Below are 12929 nucleotides of genomic sequence, written 5' to 3'. Positions count from 1 at the left end.
GAAAGAAAGAAAGAAAGAAAGAAAGAAAGAAAGAAAGAAAGAAAGAAAGAAAGAAAGAAAGAAAGAAAGAAAGAAAGAAAGAAAGAAAGAAAGAAGGAAATGAGACCACTGACAAACAACATGTGTTATATTGTCATTATTGTGCTGCTGTCTTCAATTGGGACATCATTGCCCTTAACTAGATATGCTGATGATTAAGGACAAAAAGTAACACATCTGTTCTGAGAGTGCAATATTTACTTCAATCGCCTTTGCATTAAAAACTGAAAATGAGCAAAAAGTCTCTGTTAAGCACAGTGAGCGCGGTCACCATAATAGATCCCACTAAAAGTCCCAAAATACCAGGTCAGACTGGAATAATACTTTGAATGTGTACTGGACCCAATGTCAGAAATGTACTCACTGCTCTGCATTAAATTCTTTTCTAAGGAGGCTTCTTACCTTCACATTTCCATCCTCAGTCTCACCCTTCTCTCCATCCTTCTCCTCAAGCAGGGAGTTATCTTATAGAAGCATAAAATAACAAATTCAACCAGTATGAGCAATTTCAGCAAAGGTTTTAGTCACATATTAATATTTTTACACCATGATTTTCTGTGTGTGTGTGTGTTTCTGTGTTACCCTGGTCTTGCAGCTTGGCCAGCTCCTCGCTCAGGGAGTCGTGGCTCTCCTCCAGCTGTCTCTTCTTCTGCTCCACGCTCTGCATGTACTCTGTCAGAGAGCGGATCTTTGCCTCATGCTGTAAAAAGACAAGTGTCGCCCCACCCCAGGACATCAGAGACATAATAACTCAATCTCTGCTAACAAGAACAGATATCTTAGATATATTATTTTCTACATTCTGTCTGTTTCTTTTTATCTCACGCCCACATATGTTCTCATAAATCATCAATTTCACTCTATTTTGTGATGCCTCATCATAGCCTATCTCTTACCTGAGAGATAAGGAGCTGGCAGGAGGAAAGCTCCCTTCCAGTCTCTTCCATCTTGCGGTGGCACTCCAGCTGCATGTTCTCCAGCTGACGGCAACGCTTCACCATGCTCTTCACCTCCGACTTGATCTTGCTGATGTAGAGTCGGGCCACAGTGAACTCCTCCTCGATTGCACCACTGATCTCCACTGGCTAAGAGTGAAAATGAAAGCAATATTTTTTTGGTTAACAAGAATTTCTCCATCGGTGCTTGATACTCTAAATGAAACCTCTGTGATCGTGCTCACCAGCTTTATCTCCCCATTACCCACAATGGAGCTGAACTCGCTGAGGTCCCTCATTAGCCCGTTGAGGACCTCAGCTATGCGTTTGCGCTGCTGACCGCTCACCTCCTGCATACGAGACAGCTCTGCCTCCAGCTCCATCAGACTGGCCTGTAAAATAAAAGAAGGTGAGCACCTAAGGAGAACTAAAGCCTTTTAATTGCATCTGGACCTTCATTAAAAATACACAAATGAAAAATCAGCAGACTGGCTGAAAAACTTTGGGAGAAAGTCAAGATTAAGATTAAGATTTACTGTATGAGAGGAATACTAATGAGTCATACTCAAGACCACAGAGCTCTAAACTTATCGTATTGCTGTGGTGCCGCCTACCGTTTAGTGTGAGATACATTAAGGTCCATAAATACTTGGACAATGACTCAATGTTATTATCATCAGGATGTGATTGAAGTGCAGGCTTTCAGCTTAAATTTACCTAGTTCAACAAAAGCATTGCGTTTACTTTTTAGGAATTACAGCCATTTTTATCCAGTCCCCCACTTTCAGAGGCTCAGAAGTAATTGGACAAACTAAAATCATTTTAAACCAAAGCATTGTTTTTAATAATTGGATGAAAATCCTTTCCAGCCAATCACCAAATGCTATGTTTCCTTCCCTGAGATGCTCTGTCAGGTCTTTACTGCAGCTTCACCTTCAGCTGCTGCTTCGGGTCATTATCCATTTTATTGTGAAAGGCTGTCCAATCACCAGAGAGTATAGGCCTGTAGACTTTTGGATTCATTCTGCTACAGATATCAGCAGTCACATGATCAATAAACACTAGCGACCTGGTTCCACTAGCAGTCATAGCATTGGCCTCAGAGAGAATATGATGTGGCCTGAATCACAAGTTTGTTTCTCTCCTTCATACTTTAACTGATGGTTAATTTCATGGGTTTTCAGCCTAATTATGGCCTTCTTTACTTGCACTAAAAGCTCTCGGGACCTCGTATTGAGAGTTCCAGTGAAAAGCTATAAAATGTAATTCAACACTTGGAATGAGCGCCATATATTTAATCAGAAAAGTGAATAATGAGGGACTAGGCTTTGAAAAGGGGGTACTGTTAGTTTTTTTAAACTCTTGGCATTGAAGTTGAAAGTCTGCACTTTAGTGCCAACTAGGTTATTTAATTTTACATCTACTATGGTGATGTACAGAGAATAATTACAAAAATTATTTCACTGTTCAAAATCTTTTAGATTTAGAAATCAAACCATTTTTGACTCCTATACAACTCCTGCAGTGTTTTCCCCTCACAGTGCTGCTACAACAGGTGCTTGTTGCTGCAGTGCAACGAGGAAGCAAGCGGATCCTTCTGGTCCACCTCCTGTCTCTGAATTCAGACACCGTTCTGTTTGTCTCAGTAAATCTGTCGCACTCCAAACATTTACCATTTTCTGGGACAGTTGCTCAGCCAGCAGCTGGTTTTGCAGCCCCTTCTCCTCCACTTCCTGGCTCTTCTGGTCATAGTTGATGGCCAGTTCCTCCAGAGCTTGCAGCACCTCCTTCACCTCAGCCTTGGCGCAGTCGCTCTCCACCTGCAGCCTGCCGAGTTCAGCCTGGACTTTGTCCCCGTCACCCCTGGATGAAGCCAGAAGCTGAAGAATGGGAGGTAATAAAAAGAATGGGAGATAACAAGGAAGATAGAGGCAATTGTGGGCATTAAGGTAAGATCTTAGAAAGAAAACAAGCTGCTTAAAGCTTAAATTTTAGAATTAACAAGTATCCTCACACTCACAGCATGCGCGCTCATACAGTGTGGATATGTTTGTGTGACTGAGTTTGTGTGATCTCACCTCATCCTGGTCCAGCATCTGCTGCTTCAGTTTCTCCACCAGCTGGCACTGAAGGTTGATCTCATCATCCTGCACACACATGATGGTATCATAAACACAAAAGGTCCATACTCTGTCACTTGGATGTCTCCAATATATAAATCAATAATTAAACATTAAATGGAAGTGAACAGGACCCCGAAAACATTTTGTTTCAATTATAAAACGTACACCATTGTTTTTACCATGCAGGTAGTAACAACAAGCAACAGACTGAAGGCACTGTGTGAGGAATGTATGCAAGAACCTTATCATCCAGCTGCTTATACAGCTTGCGTATCTCCTCCTCATACTTCTGCCGCTCCTCCTCAGAAATGCGAACCACAATGGAGGAGGTGTCATTGTCCAAAATGGGACGCTCCTCCACAGACTCGATACGGGTCACTATTTCCGACGTAGTCCTCTCAGTCTCGGGCACATCTTCTCCTAAATGGTAGGAAAAAGTGAACAAAGAAGACACATTACAATGTTGCACTTTAGTTTGTAATGTCAGCACAGAAGAGTTGGAGGTACGCAGCCTTGAAGTCCCCACCCCACACACACACCCCCACACCCCACCCGTCACCCACCAACACCTATATTTGTTCTGACCGTTTCTCCAGCGGTTGAGCTCCGACTCGAGCTTCTGAATGGTCTCCTTCAGGGTCTTGTTCTTCTCCTTCTCCTTCTCATACTTCCTCTTCCACTGCTCTGCTGTCAGCTCCAGGTTGATTGAGGCGGTGTTCCTGATGGTCTTGGCACTGTGAGAAAGAAAGGGCTGATTATGTTATGTTCAACAGTCCTCCTGAGTCCAAAAACTGTCCAAAAACTCAGCTTTACCGTTGTAATATGACCCCAAGGTAACATGAAACCTAACAGTCACAAAAAGCAAATAATGCTTCACATTTTTTAAAATATCAGGTAATAATTTGGTCTTCAGATCCTTTCTTTGGCTTTGTGGAATAAAAACAAACGTACAAGAGCCACATCAGTAGGTATCTGAGACTGTATTGTTTTTTTAGGTCATGCTCAAAATAGTTTGTTGCCCTGATTTTAAAGGATAATCTTCCCTGCTGAAAAATGTGACAACACATAAACACAGTATAAACACATTTCCTAGTTTACCTATTTTAGGAGTTAAATTATCATATTTACCTGTTATTTTATCTGTCCCTCTACTCCTTGCTGAACCTGAGATTGGACTATTTAACTGTCATGTGTAAATCTACATATGAAGTCAAGCATGAATATCATATCAAGTAGGTTAAGATGAAAACATGTTGCTGAAATCATGTTTTCCAGCGCTGCTTTTGAAGGGTTAATGTTGTATAACTACACTACTTCATGCTAAAAAATATGTCTGCATGTGAAGAAGCAAAACACATTTTAGTGGTTTAGAAATAAACATCTAACATGACGTGTGATTTAAATCCACAGAGGCATCTACCGTTGTCCAAACATCAGAGTTGACTTGGTCTCAGTATCGTTGTAGCTGGAGGGAGAGCAGCAGATGAACATGGTGGTGCGACAGTTACCGCCGAGGGAGTCCTGCAGGATGCGGGTCATTTTGCTGTCACGGTACGGCACGTGAGTTTTCTACAGGACAGAGTAGGGATGATGAGAAAGGGTGATTAGAAGAAAAGAGAAAAAGATCAAGAGAAAACCGAGCAACATAAAGCAAAAGAACTGCCAGAACACTGCTTCATTTACTTTTGCATCTTGAGTTCATTTTAATCGTGCAATAATTCATCAGCATAAATTCAGCAAACATTGCTCCTCAGCTTTTGGATTCTTAACCAGGACTGGAACTGCTTTTTAATGTGCCAGATTGGTTGTGCCATATCCAACTACTCTGAAAATTAGCAGGCATAGTTTTGGCATTTCATGGCCAAATCTGGTGAGCTGGCAGGAATGAAAGAGAAAAATCATGAGTGTGGGTACTGAGCAGGTCAACAGGCAGACAGTTGGTGTCCATGTGTGTTAGAAATGAGGTAAACAAAACACTTTATAATGTAGAGAGTGAATTACACATGTTTCAGTTTATTTAAAGTTACTAAATTCTAGAATAAAAATAAGGTTCACTGGTGGAAAACCTAATTATTCTTCTCTGTATTTAAATTTCAGTTTAATTTACTCCTTAAATATAAATCGAAGCCGGAAGTATAAACCGTTCTTCTATGTTCCTAAAAAAGTTTAACATCGAAGTCAAAGGAGCAGGAGCCCAGCTTAAAATTACAAATCCTTTACTGTAAATCACAAACTGTTATTTTTGAGGCACACCGTCCCATGGAGATAGTGGAAAGAGTGAAAGTAGCTCACCGTGCCCTCAGCCAAGGCAGAGATGACATTTCCGAGAGCCGAGAGAGACTTGTTGATGTTTTTAGCCTCATCCAGGACGGCACCTGCAGCTCCGGTCTTACTGACCTGGATTAAAGAAAAACAGGGAGCGAATGAAATCAAAGAACGGAGAATGTGATGGAGAAACAGGCTTATTCATTACCTAAAACTGCAATGTAAACAAAGAATAATGTAAAATAATCACACAATAGTCATTACAAGCATTTACAAGTCTTTCATACCTTCTCACTGCCAGCCAGATCCACCAGGTACAGTTTTCCACACAGCTTCTGCTCCGTCTCCACGTGCTCCTGCTTGATGTTGATCAGGAAGATGCTGTGGCTACGAGAGCTGTGCTCATTCATGTCTACACAAACAACGACAACACAACATTCAGAGAAACATCCATTTTCTTCCGCTTATCCAATTCAGAGTCACAGGAGGGCTAGAGCCTAACACAGAGAGACAGCCAACCAGTCACACTCACAATAACTACAATACTGTGAATCATCCTTTCTGCTGATGGAAGATTATTACACTTCAGTCCTAATCATGCTTTAATGACCAACAACATGAATTTAAAAAATGTGGCTTCTAGATTTTTATCCAACATTTTGTTCAAAAGTTGTCTTTGCACCAAGAAAAATTGTGTATTATGTGCTATATGTTATTATAACACAGCAACTCAGTCAAGGAATAATACTTTTGCGTTTTACACGATGGCTACTATGATATAAACCCCATTTTAGACAACTGAGTGCCACTAAAGTCACCGCAAAGGAACCCATCAGTAACACTGCAGGACTAAGAATGAACAGTTATTTAAAAACTACCTTGTCAAAACCAAGCATGACCCAGAACCCAAGCTCATCACTGACTGCTGAGTCAAGAATTTGTTGGTGATAACTAATATAGCCCGAATTTACAAACAATGGACTAAAAAGTTCTGGTAATTTTGTATACTGTATACTAAACTTGTATATTGTCTTCTCAGGCTGACTTCGCTTCAGGCATTTCAATGCATTTCATTCTCTAGGGCTCATCTCTTTATTTTTTAAATAACCAATCAATAAAGAGTAATTCAGGGGTGGATCTTAAATCTTTCACATTTTGTCAACCAGACCAGCCATCACTGCAGGACAGCGGTATCAGCATTTCACAGAGAACAGGCATCAAACAGCATTGATCTAAAAGCTTCTCGCCTCTCAGACAGAGTTCAGGTTTCTCTGCAGATGATAGCTGAGGGCATGAGCTCAGCGCAGTGTCGGCCCATCAAACTGTTATCAGCACACCGTTCTGCAGCACAGTGAGTCAGCAGCCATCGACAGGAAGCAGACAACACTGTGGTGCTCAGCATCACAGGCTATAGTAAGTCCTGTCCACTGCTGTTTCCACCCAGGCTGTTTTACAGGACAAATTGGTAAAAATGATCATTTTTACCCTTTAAGACTAGCGGACACACTATATTTTGCTATGACTGATGTCTACATTCTTTTCATTTAAAGTGCCTCATAAGGAAATTTGCTGATTATCTCTCCCTCAAACAACCAATAATAAACAACAATAGAAAGTCCACACACTATTTTAACTTGTACTATGTACTGCTGTTATTAAGCTGCTTGAGGATGCTACATAGATAAGATTTAAAAAATGAGGAAAAAACAAGTTTTTGTCACTTTTTGTTTGAGTGGAGGAACTCTTCTGACAGAGCGCAAGCTGCAGGTCAGTGGAAAGTGTGTGTGTCGGGTCAGACAGTGTTTTATTAGCCTGTCTGCTACGAGACTGCTCACAGATCAGCTCAAAGGATGGATGAGTGAAGCTGCCGATACTATGGAAAAAGCAAGAAACTAGCTTTTTGACATGTACTCCCTGTTTTTATATTGGCAGCTTAAAATGATTTAAACCGTTTGAATGGAGAGACTTTGCATTTTGAAACAAAGGATGAGAAAAGGCTTATAGAGCAGGGCAGCACAACTTTTTGTTCTGCATCAGACTATTGATTTGTTTTTTCATGGAGGTTTTTAAGTCCATTTACTACATTATCACCCCAACAAACAGCCTTCAGCTTTATTGACTTTCCAGAAGCTTTGGACGTCTCGGGGCTCTATAAAGTGGCCCAAGATGCTTACCTCTGTATTAGCATTGAAAATGAGTGAATTAGATTTCTGGAATATTTTACCATGTTTGCAATCTGTGATAACTGCATACACAGACCTCTTATATTACTGTTTTTACAGGAATTATCATCTAACTGAATTTTTTCAGTTAGATGATAGAAAGTCTGGGTTTTTTTTACCCTTTATTTCATTTGTTTTATCACATGGCATATTTAATTTATTTTATGCTGAATGGGACTTTTTACTCTGACCTATTTTCATATTCTTGCTACACTACCTACATGCTGAGATCATCAAATTACTATTTACAAGAAGGCTGACTGCAGTTAATTAAAGGCACACACTAGGAAGGAGGAATGTTAAAAAAAGACAGAACAGCAGATTAAAATGTGAACGAATTTGTATTCTTCCACATCACTAGATAAAGTGTTTTTGACCAGAGTACAGCTCAATTAACTTTATAATATCAGTTTAACTGATATTCTCTGTTTTAAAAAAAAAAAGCACTAAGATTGGAAAAATGTTGGCAAATGTTCTCCTGAAAAGTTGGAAATGATCACTTCTAAACTTCAAGTATTCCATTTTAACAAGACAAGATGGCTGCTTTTTTAGTCCACGCTGTCTCCCAGATTTTTTCACATTTACAGCAAACTAATGGATCAACATACAAAGGTACTGCTTTATTTCTGAACTACAGACGATCTGCAGTAGGCAGTAACTTAAAAATCCATTTAAATCACTTTGCAGAAAAGCCCATTTTCAAAAGATTTCACAGAAAGACTTTGTGTGTACTAACACACACACACACACACACACACACACTGAGGCACGAAATGCATTAACTCTGAATGGCGGAGATCTGTGCAGGCTGAGATTTATAAGTGTGAAGCAGTGCTGATGTTTTTTGTTTGACACAGAATCCCAAAGCAGATCTGACCTCATTCTTTTTTTTTAGTCTGCAGTGGAGTTCAGCTCTGAGTCAGCACACAACCCACAGAAAAGCAAAACGCGCACACACACACACACACACACACACACACACACACACACACACACACACACAGTTGTGATTTTTTTGGAGCGATATTTATCAGCAGGGTTTCTTTATTATTGTAATATTGCTCGGTAAAAATCTATACTGCTAAATATTTAAGACATACTTACAATCCTGCAGAAATTTTAATGTAATAAATCTCAGGGCTTAGTGGCAGTAAGCTCAGCTGTTATTTTTAGCTATTTTTATTATATACTGCAGTGAGGTTTTACGCCACGAGACTAAATAATCAGCTTCACCTGTAAAATCTGTATGTTGGACACATCAGTTGCTTACATTTTTATTACCCGACAACACAGGTGTGAGTCAGCAGCACTCAGGTCGATACAAAGTGCTAGAATTACAGAAGAGGTCAAGTTATGCTTCCGGTGTTTTGGTAGTTTAATAGCACTAATCAAAGAAAACCAATAAAATTTACAGGAGGAGCAAAGTGCAGCAGCTCCTGATGCTTGTTATGACTTTATTAAAATAAATTTTTTCTTTCCCAATTTGTTATTGTCATACAAACCACTTCATCTCTCACAATTGCATCACATTATGAAATGCATATAACAGAACCTCATTTCTGCGAAAATGAGTGAGGCTTTTTGTGATAATGCACAATAACATGCTGATTACATAACACATTAACAGGCCACATGAACTCAGCTGCCATCTCATGCATCACTAACAAGTCCTGAAAGCTAATATTAGCAACAGTGAGAACCTAAAACTGGTATTCTGGTACGGAGCAGTAAGAAATCAGAAACGTTACAGAGTAAACATTCAGATTTGTTTTTTTGTTACAGTATTATATATAAAAATTATGGGGGGAAAACATCAGTCAGGACTGTACTACTCATCTGTAACGCAAAGATAAAGACTCACTAGTCACAGCAACGTGGCGGTTATTTTTGCCCTCATCAATCACATCCATAACTTCATCAGGGCTTGAGACGAAGCGCTCAGTGCATCCCTAAGGACAGGAGAGAAGAGGAATAGGAGACAAGCATATTATCATTTACCTGATGCAGCCCATGAACAGATATTCAGGTAGGACACCTACCTTCACATATGGCACCCTGTTCTTATCCTCATGAACAGACAGGTTGGTCTTTGTCACTAAAAAGTAAATAAAGGAAAATCAATGACTTTTTTGGAGGATCTTTTAGAGCAAACGAAAAATGCTGCACTGGTTAATCACAGTGGTAAATCAAAATAAATTGACGTGAGTTATTTATTCTAATACTAACCATCCAGGAGATCACGGATTTTATCCATATAGATCTCAAAGTAGGAAACCTGTTGGAGAAAAAAAAAAGTTTCCTCATATGGAAAAAAAAACCTTTAAGTGAATTATTGTTTGAAGCGGGTTTTCACGCCTGCAGAAAATCACTTATTAAAAGAAGGCATGTCCAAACAAAGCGTAGCACAGTGAAACAAAAACATAAACATAATACAAGATAAGACATCAACGCATGTAACAAATGTGACACCTTGATGTGGAATTCAAGGTTTTCATCCATGGCAAAGATGTGATTGAAAATGTCCTCGGCGATGCGAGGAATGATACCCATCTGGTGAGGGTCGTGCAGCTTGCCCTGCAACAGGAAATTGTGCATGTAATTACATGTGAGACACAGCCACACAGTAAATTCTAGTTTGATATATTTCCTTCATTATAATAATGCCTTTAAATTTCCATAAATTCTCTGGTAAATCACCATCCATAAGAGGGAAAATGGGTATGTAACAAAGAATCAGCATAATAGCCCAATGCTCAAAAAAATGAACATTAAAAGAAAATTTACCTCCATAGTGTGAGTCTTCCCGGAGGAGGTTTGTCCATATGCGAAGATAGTGCCATTGTATCCACACAGCACATCTATAAGCAAGAAAAAACAAGAAAATGAGGTTACGCAACATGCGTTCATTAATTTGAAGAATTGTAATTTATTTAGCAGCTCATCCATACCTTTCACGATCTGCTTGGCACAGGTGTTGTAGACTTGCTCCTGGGTGGTGTTGGTTGGAAACACCCGATCAAACGCATAGGACTTTCCCTGCATAGACAAGGAGAAAGAACAAACAGATCATAAAATCCTACTGAAGTACAACTAATGGTTCAAATGAATGCATCCTTTGTTCCCGACCAAGCATTAAGGAAGAATGATGGTGCATTAAAACATCAAAACTTTAATAAGAGTTGCTTTTTCCATGACATTATCCATACTATAACTGGGCCACATCTGTGAAGGAATGTTCTAAATTACTACAAATTAGATAACAGAGTCACTGAGTGCTGAGGTGCATAGTGCTTAAAAGTCTCTAACACTCTGGAGGTTTGGAGCAGTTACTAAGTCATTAATATCAGCACAAAACTGTGTGCCAGGAGCTTCGTGGGTTTCCATTGGCCGATCAGGTCCTGTAGGTGTACGTGTGTAAATCAAAGGTGAAACAGAGTCTGAAATGCAATTGTGTAAAAATGCCTCTTGGTGGATGTAAAATAGTCAGAGACATATTTCATCCTTGATGCAGCATCTTCATATTACTGGCTGGGCGTACTGAAATGCTTCATTTCTAGCATCATGCTGTATATTGTACTACATACGAAAACTAAAATGTAAATATGAAAACTTCTAAGTGGGTTAAGTACTAAATTAATTCTTGGTTGGATAAAGCAAATTTCTTTACAGCTGACGATTACAGTTGACAGTTTAATGTTTGAACAGACCAAGGCTAGCTGTTTCGCCTCCAGCCTCAGTATCGACCTGCTAAATGGAACAAAACTCTAGTTAATAATTCCAGTTTAATTGCTGAAAGTGATAAATGCTCAGAGTTTGCTGCCCAGTAACAGAGATTCATCACACTCTGAAACAGAAAACAGGAGCATATCTTATGGCTTATTATAAAGGTATTAAATAAATGCAAGCATAAAATCTAATGATGAACAGGTAGCTGGACACAATGTAAAAAAACAAGGGACAAAAATCATCCAAATGAAGCTCATATCCTGTTTATACAAGTCTAAAATTGAGTCTGTATTTTGTATTTTTTAAATGTTGTCCTCATGATAGATCGGTTCCTCCTAAAATCCACAGTCACTGTGTGAGACACTGACGAGTGACTCAGCCCAGACAGGCACGGCTGCAGAAACCAGGCTAATAAAACCCTGAATGTCACCATCCCATCTGAGGCAGAGTCCACAAAGCAACGCAGAATGATGCTGCCAGAACATGAGCCGTAGAAAATGTCATTAACAAATTGACTCATCTGCAGACCACCCCCACGCCAGCATGATTGAACAGAGAGACAATTCAGTCCCGGGATGAGGGAGGTTGGGAGGGATGAAGGAGGCACACAAAGAGGCATAAAAATGCAGATGGGAGGACAAATGGAGATGAGCATTGAGACAGTAACGACAAAAGACTGAGAGAAAAACACCAAAGCGGGATGAGATAGTTGATAAAGCCAGAATGGGGAGGCACAAAAAAGGTGCAGCCAGAAAGGAGATAAAGCAGGTCAGTCAGAGATGCCTGAGCTCACTGAATGATTATTGATCATCTCTATGGGCAATTAGAGGGATCAGTTTCTGGCTCTACTGTACAGCATCATGCTGAGGGGAGAGAGGAAGGTCAGGATGAGATATTTCCATTACTGGTAGACAAGATTTCAACATGATTCCTCCCTCTGCATATTAGATACGTCATTTGTACTTTAATTAAAATACTAAAACTACATAAATACATTGAAAAAGCACAAATATTTCTTTGAAGTCAGTGTCTCGTATACTGAATATGGCAGACAGTTAACTTTCTAGTTTCCAGTGGTTTCTTTAAACTATGTAATTTTCATTAGACATTCAAGCAGTGTTGTTGCAGGCACTGTAATAAGATGACATTGTTGGATATAAAAAATAATTTTAGGACATATTTTTTGTTTTTTTAACCTCAATAAAAAAAAAATTGAAAACAGCAAATGAGAGATATGCGGCTTGTTCAGGTTTGGTTCCACCCAACAACCCTTCATCTGTCTTCTAAGCTGAAACATCTACTGCTTTGAGCATCTGCTGAGTAATAAACACAACAGAAATTAATTCAGTCTTGTGTTTTGCATATAAACAGGCCACGTTTTCTACTTCAGCACAGCAAAAGAAAAAAAATGATAAAAAATAAGAATAGAAACATTTTAAATCAATAAATAAAATGAAAAGCAAAGATGATTCTGGGCAATACTTTACATTTATTTCCCATTTATATACAGGTAACAGTTTAACAATTAAGGGCTCTTATATCTCCCATGCAGGAAAATAACTATACAGGAAAATAACTAAAATGTGTATGTCATATACAGTTTGGAACATGTCATGTAA

The 12929-nt window shown here is 39.3% G+C and overlaps 1 protein-coding gene across 1 annotated transcript in view; it reads right to left on the bottom strand.

Moving 5' to 3' along the window:
• The window catches only part of kif5aa (kinesin family member 5A, a), a 20218-nt gene that overhangs the window by 6325 nt on the left and 964 nt on the right, over positions 1-12929 (bottom strand). The window contains exons 2-18 of the mRNA XM_005941144.3: positions 10533-10620; positions 10369-10442; positions 10054-10158; positions 9811-9859; positions 9624-9679; positions 9446-9533; positions 5650-5774; positions 5390-5494; positions 4518-4666; positions 3683-3831; positions 3339-3517; positions 3053-3121; positions 2648-2854; positions 1220-1366; positions 936-1124; positions 622-739; positions 442-503 (exon numbers count right to left, since the gene is read on the bottom strand). Coding sequence (XP_005941206.1) covers positions 442-503; positions 622-739; positions 936-1124; positions 1220-1366; positions 2648-2854; positions 3053-3121; positions 3339-3517; positions 3683-3831; positions 4518-4666; positions 5390-5494; positions 5650-5774; positions 9446-9533; positions 9624-9679; positions 9811-9859; positions 10054-10158; positions 10369-10442; positions 10533-10620 — 1959 coding nt within the window. The remainder of the gene's footprint in view (positions 1-441; positions 504-621; positions 740-935; positions 1125-1219; positions 1367-2647; positions 2855-3052; positions 3122-3338; positions 3518-3682; positions 3832-4517; positions 4667-5389; positions 5495-5649; positions 5775-9445; positions 9534-9623; positions 9680-9810; positions 9860-10053; positions 10159-10368; positions 10443-10532; positions 10621-12929) is intronic.

Source organism: Haplochromis burtoni, unplaced genomic scaffold, assembly GCF_018398535.1.
Source record: "Haplochromis burtoni strain Fernald_Lab_line unplaced genomic scaffold, NCSU_Asbu1 Contig_60, whole genome shotgun sequence".
Lineage (NCBI taxonomy): Eukaryota > Metazoa > Chordata > Actinopteri > Cichliformes > Cichlidae > Haplochromis > Haplochromis burtoni.
This window is presented reverse-complemented; position numbering and strand designations above follow the sequence as displayed.